Genomic DNA, 6,740 nt, shown 5'->3' with positions numbered 1-6,740 from the left:
CAGTAGTAAACTCTGGTCACATGCAGAAGCAAACTAATTTCTGCGTTGGACTGCGCATCTTCAAATAAGAATGATTATATAATTACAAGAAAGCTTCTTCGATCGCTTGTAGTTTCAATTATGAATGAAAAAAACATTAGGTGCAAATTTTCCTCTCTGGGATCTGGAGAACCGGAAGGAAATGTTGCCCGACGAATTTTCATTAAAATTCAACAAGAGGCAGCCTCCGTGAGAGGTTAGATTATTGGCGGGCGGGCGCATGGACGCACACGCACGCGCACGCAAGCACACACACACAAACACACACACACACACACACACACACACACACACACACACACACACACACACACAAGCACACACACAGCTGGTGAGCCTTCCTCCAGCAGAGACTGACAGAAGCGGGGCGACCGCTCTAAGCTCTGTGCGCGCATCTCTCCTCTCCGGCACCGGCGCGTCTTTCCCGGCTGCTGTTTGACATCCAGAGAAAAAAAACTTTGAGGAGGTGAGAGGCGACGCGTCAAAACGTCGACAATTCACCGCTGACAGCGCATCAACCCAGATAAAGAGAGGAGGGAAAAGAAAAGAGCCATCAAGTCCGAGGAAAGCGGTGGAGCTGGGAGAAAGAGGGAGCTATGCCATCTCCCGCCGAGCAGAGCCCAGTCCTCCTCTGTTGTGTGTCGGAGCTGCAGCATGGTGTCTCTCCCTGGACTCTGGACCTACTGCCTCGCCCCCGGGAGACCCCATCTCCTCTTCCTCTGCGCCGGAGCGCTCCTGCTGCTTCACGCACTGGCCGTGCTCTCCTCCCCGGAGCCCTGCCTCCCGCACCCGCAGCCTTGCCACATCCTCGCCCGGATAGGACACACCGTGCGCCTCGGTGCGCTCTTGCCGACGCGCCAGCCGGTACGGATACAAAACGCGCTCAACCGCGCCCTGGCGAGCCTCCGGCACCAGAGCGGAGCGGCGGACTCCTCCACCACCACTTCCCAAACGCCCCCCCTGCTGCCCTACAACCTGAGCCTGGAGATGGTGGCTCGGTCGCCCGCCGGAGGGGACCCGGAGTCGCTGTCCCGTAGCGCCTGCCAGGACCTGGTGGTCAGGGGGGTGTCCGCCGTGCTCGCCTTCCCCCGCTCCAAGGAGGAGCTGATCCAGGTGGAGTTCCTCTCCTCTTTTCTGGAGATCCCCTTCATCTCCATCCTGGAGGACACAGAACCTCTCGTGACCAAGGTATGGATGGAGAAAGAGTGTGTGTGTTTCTGCTGCACTTGTAGCCGTCATAAAAACCCACAGTGAAGGTTATTTGAATATATGTCATTATGTTAATGCTTTCTGCACCTCGCACTTTAATAAGCAACAATCCATGGCCAGACACATTTTCCATTTGGATCTTAATCAGAGTTGGAACTGGGATTAACCTGTGACTCCCTGGTACCCTGAGGCTTCTGATGTCTGAGCTGGTGCAAAAATGTCCAGGCAGAGATGAAAGATGGTTTCAGGCGAAGCAATAGCATGGAGAAAAACAAACAATTGTTCCAGGGAGGATAAAAGCAATTCTTCCTAATCCAACCCCTTAAGAGTGACAAGAATAATAATGTCAGGGAACAAAAGAATATGATGTGCTCGTAGGACGGGATAATAAGTTGATTAAAATGTCATTTAGTGTCTCAGATTCTTAAATATCGGCACTAAATGTTCTCTTCCAGCCAAACTTCGCTCGGCTTAGCTTGGCTGGTGAACCTGCAGGCCCCTTCACATGCATGTTTAATATCTGGTGGCTCGGCCTCAGTATTCGACTGAACCCTGACGCCCTCCAGCAGCCGAGGTTTGAAGTGAAATACAGTTTTTTTTCCTCTCTAAGCTCTCTTCTTGTGTGTGTGTGTGTGTGTTAACAGAGTCTGCCTCTGTCTGAGAGAGTGCACATACGTGTGTGTATATGTGTGTGTGTGTGTGTGTGTGTGTGTGTGTGTGTGTGTGTGTGTGTGTGTGTGTGTGTGTGTGTGTGTGTGTGTGTGTGTGTGTGTGTGACTGAAGATGGCTCTGTTTTGGCACCTTTCAGACTAAATCATTCAAACAGTTGAGACCCTGATAGATGGATGCTGTGCAGAAGTGTGGTGCCCGCAGCGCAGGGTACTTGTGTGTGATCACATAGCCTTTGAATTTTTATGTGTGTGAGAGAGAGTGTGTGTTGCTGCTGCCATGTGTGTGTAGAGATTTGTAGGCAGGCAATAAGCATTTGTGTGTGTTATGTTAGTATTCCCAGCAGCAATCGAGCTGCCTGCCAGTCAGTCAATCCAGCCCCAGTCATATCCGCCTCTCTCCAACTGAGCAGCCAACTGCCTCTCTCTGCCACACACACAACATTTGAGCGCAAACACACTTGCTCAGGGTCAAACGAGACACCACACACACACACACACACACACACACACATAAAAAGAACTTTCAACTTTCGTTGGGGTTCAACTGAGACACACACCCACAGGCCAAAACTAAGAGGTGGCATCACGGACACTGCGAGGAGAGAAAGTGGGAGGAGCGGTGGAAGAGATATATAGTTTAAGTCTCAAATCTTTCTCCTGTCGTGTCTCTTTGTCGACAATGGATTGCTTATTCGATTTCAATAAAGCTCGCATGAATGAGAAGTCACAGCACTTGACGAATGTGTCGGTAACGCAAGGAGATAAGCAGGAGGAGAGAGAGAGAGAGAGGGAGATGAAGGGAGAAAGAGAAGAAGGGGTGGGCCAGGAAGGAGGATGAGGTTTTTTTTAGCTGTAGGAGGTCTCTTACTTCTGCATAACGGTGCCAAGTAGTCACCAAGCAAAAGAAAAACAACCTTCACTCTCTCTCTCTCTCTGTGTCAACCCGTCTCTGCTTTTCAGTATTTTCTCAAAAATGTCACAAATGGAAATGGTTAGCGTTTGTTTATCCTACACCAAAGTGCTCCAGCCTTATATTAAATTCATGCAATCGGCTTCCTCCTGCCCAGTGTCAGTGTTTCTTGATTGCCGAAGGTGGTGTGTTCCAGACATCTGTTTGTTTGTTAGCAGCAGAAGAGACAGAGCGGAGCTTTGAATAGTAAAAGCTAACAGCCAAGTGAGGGACTCGGGCCAGAGACTGGAAACAAGTGAAGAAAATCCACAGCCAAAAGTCACAGCGCTGCGAGAAACAGAAAAAAAAACAAAAACAAATCGCAGCCATGTTACTACGACAAAATATAAAGAAGAATCTTGCATATTAAGATTATCACTAATCCTGCTTTGTTTTGGACTGCGCACAAATGAATCAAGCAATTTGAAGATTTTGCCTTTGACAGTTTAAGCCGTCGGATTTATCAGTTGTCTGATGTGAGCCTTTCATATACGTATCGTTATTTCATGTTTAGCATGTTTGCCAATATGAAAACATTTATTATACAGAACAAGCTGTGAATTTACATTTTTCTCAAGTTTATTTGTATTTTCTTTGTCCTGGTGCAGTGGCCCTTCTAAACATGTCCGTTTGGAATGGGCTGTTTCCTGTGATGATGCTGGTTGTAGCGCTTCTATCTGAAACTATAAAAAGTGATGAGCAGTAATTGAGCCACAGCGAGTAAAGACCGACTCAGTCCACAAAACCCTGAAGCCGCAGCTGCTGCACAAAGAGCTGTTCACCGGTTTATACAAAAATCAGAGAAACTAAACCGGAGAATCAGTTGTTGGTGCGGATACAGAACACTGGTCGCCTCTTTATTCAAAGTTTATCACTATTGAATTCATCGCGTGTCCAAATAGCAGCAAATTCGACACTGCTCTTCCTTGGGCCCTTAAAAAAACACTTGCCAAGTGTGAAGCTGACGAGATGAATGGCACTCGAGATATGCCTTCCATATACAGACAGAGATTTAGATAGATAGTTTGTGGTTTAACTGTAATGACAATCATTTTTTATGCACGTATCAGCTGATATATCGGTATCGGCCGCCGGAAATCCACATCGGTTGGACTCTATCTCACAATTATCCGGATGTTTTGCAGAGTGAAGGATATAAAAAAAACCCGCAACTGCTTCACTCATAATGAAATAGTCAAAGGTTGCTACTCTGAAACAGAATGAATCAGTGCATGAGGGCTGTTGCATGCTCTCACTCTCCGACACTCCAGGGTGCATGTGTATAGACAGGGAGCAACATGAGAGGGGAAATAAAAGGGGCTGGCGGGAGGTGGGACATGTTCCCAAACCCACACAGAGAGGACGGGGCATCGGGTCAACAGGGAGGCAAATTGTTTACACATGCAAACAGGAAGCAGAAGCTGGTTTATCTGCCGATAGCAAAATACACAAATAATTCGAATTAAAAGGCTATTTACATTTTTTGCACCAGGAGGGAGGCGTGCTCCTGAGAGGTGGGAGGAGGTTCTGGAGAAAGACAGAGACAAAACAAACACGGCTGCCAGGGAAAATGTCCTGATTCGTCATAGATTGATCCAAAAAGCGGAGGAAGGGGGTTGTTTGTGTTTGCTTTTGGAAGGAGAATCCTCTCCCCCGAGTTTTTGAAATGGTGAAGATTTTTCTGCAGGGTATTGGGAATTGAGCCCATGTCTCTGTGCTGAACAGATCCTGAATATCAGACAGGGAGGCAACTCGCACACACACACAAGACACTTGCTGTGCCTCCTTCCAACTTCTAAGTTAACTTTTAAATTCGCAAAAACAGAGAAAATGACTTTGTCCATCGCAGGAGAAATACACCTCCTCAAGGTCAACGGATATGTCTGCGAGAAAAATACTCGGGAAGTAATTAGCGTGAGTGTTACTATCATTTTTCATTATATTTTTCGAGTTGCAACATGGGGGGGCAGCATGAACGACATTTCTTAGGGGTGATGATGATGAGGAAAACGATAATGATGATGAGGGTTTTCCAGACTGCATCAACCCCCACTGTAGGGATGTCATCATTACTAGATGAGCACATTTCTCCCATAAATCATCACAAAAGTTCCTTATCGTCAAAAGAAATGTCCAATCCCGACAATAGACAGACTCTGAAGGGACAGAGACAAAAGGACGGGAAAGGCAGACGGACACGGCGCTCGCTTGTCCGTCTGTGTCCTCCCCTCTCTGCTTAGTCAGAAGGAGCTGTGGGACTGTGGCTGATGCGTCTCGGAGAGGAAGTGCTTATTCCTTCCAACCTACTTAAGCTAATTAGAACCACTGTGTGACCCCTAACTGTAAATCTCTTCCGTCCATCTATGGCAGGCGGGATGGGGGGAGAGGAGAGGAGAGGAGAGAGGAAGAAAGGGACAGACAAGGGGAAGGAAAAAAGGAAATTGGCTTCTAATTCCCATCAGGGCCATTATGGGCATTTGGGCTGGTGATTTGACCATTAGTGGAATTCGGGGAAGAAATGAAATTGGGGTATTTGATGTTTGAGTAAAGGAATCAGAAAGCAGCCTCAATCTGACAAAACTGAATGAGATGGATTTTTTAGAATTGGTATTCTGCAAGTATGACGGGGCGAGTCGGTAATAGTGGCGCAGTCATCACAGGATTAAATAACATCGTTTGCACAATTGCCAACAGATTTAATTAAAAAGAATATCTACGCAATCTTAGTTCATTTTTAATGTGGCCGGCCTTTTTTTTTAAAATCGCAGTCTAACCACAACACTTACAGATTGGCTGATAATATCACAGAGATTATTTCGTGGATCATGATTTCTATTCCAGAAATGTATTAGCAGCGAGTGCTGAGGGAAATGGTTTTGCTGATTCCTGAATGTGATTAGGTGAGAGGGGTGGTATGGTGTGAATTCATTATTTGTCACTGCTCAGTGGGAGCCATGTTCCTGCAGCTCGTTTTACTCCCAGCGACTCTTAAACACTGTTGAAATACACCCTGGAAATCTTCTGTAAAGCACAGGACTATATTTCACAGTCTGACACTGAATGGCAGTCATATTTTTCTTTTCCTCTTTGTAGTTCGGTTACCACCGTTATTCACAAATTAAATGGTCTAATATGGGGCAGTGTGGTTCGGGGGCCCACCGCCTCAATACCCTGAGCCGTTTCCACTTTAACTCCTGATCTGGCAGTCACACATTTCCTGTCCCCGTCAATTAAAGGCATAAAAGTGTCAAACAAAATAATGAAAGGTTTAAATAATAGACCGAGCGTTCGGTGACTAATTCACAGTCTCTAGTTTCCACCGGCATATTTTACTGCTCTCTGTTCCTCCGCCTCTCTGCAGTTTTTTTTTATGTTCTATTGTTTTTTGGGCTATTGTTGATAATGTTATCTGACATAATTTGCAAATTATCTTATTTTGCAGCTGCAATTTAAGTCGGTGTGAATCAGAGCATTAGTGGAACGCCCAAACTGCAACTCCGCTGATGTAACTCTCCATTATTCCTCCAACATAATCACCGCAACACACACTCGGGCGTATTTCTGTACCGTATTGTTCAAGGGGGCTTTCACTGTTTATGATTCGGAATAACCTTCACTCCTCTGGTGGGGGAACTTTCCTTTCCCGTCTGCAATCTATCCATCCCGCATTCTTTAATTAAGTCACTTTTTTTTTTTTTAATGACATACCTCATTCTGCTTAGTAAAATGAAGATTAGTACAGTAAAAAACCCAATTTGCGACTTTGAATGAAATTACATTTTAATCCAGGGACCCTGCTGAATAAGACGCATTGTGGCTCTGAGCTAGCCCCTCTCTCAAAGGACCCACACGGCGCACACGCTCTCACCCAC

The 6,740-nt window shown here is 46.3% G+C and overlaps 1 protein-coding gene across 1 annotated transcript in view; it reads left to right on the top strand.

Moving 5' to 3' along the window:
• Window positions 1-419: 419 nt before the first annotated feature.
• grin3ba (glutamate receptor, ionotropic, N-methyl-D-aspartate 3Ba) overlaps window positions 420-6,740 on the top strand; it is a 72,521-nt gene continuing 66,200 nt past the window's right edge. Inside the window, exon 1 of the mRNA XM_035167156.2 lies at window positions 420-1,227. Coding sequence (XP_035023047.1) covers window positions 694-1,227 — 534 coding nt within the window. The 5' untranslated portion in view covers window positions 420-693. The remainder of the gene's footprint in view (window positions 1,228-6,740) is intronic.

The sequence above is a fragment of the Hippoglossus stenolepis genome, chromosome 10, assembly GCF_022539355.2.
Source record: "Hippoglossus stenolepis isolate QCI-W04-F060 chromosome 10, HSTE1.2, whole genome shotgun sequence".
Lineage (NCBI taxonomy): Eukaryota > Metazoa > Chordata > Actinopteri > Pleuronectiformes > Pleuronectidae > Hippoglossus > Hippoglossus stenolepis.
Note: the sequence above shows the minus strand (reverse complement) of the source record. Positions and strands in the feature narration are given on the sequence as shown.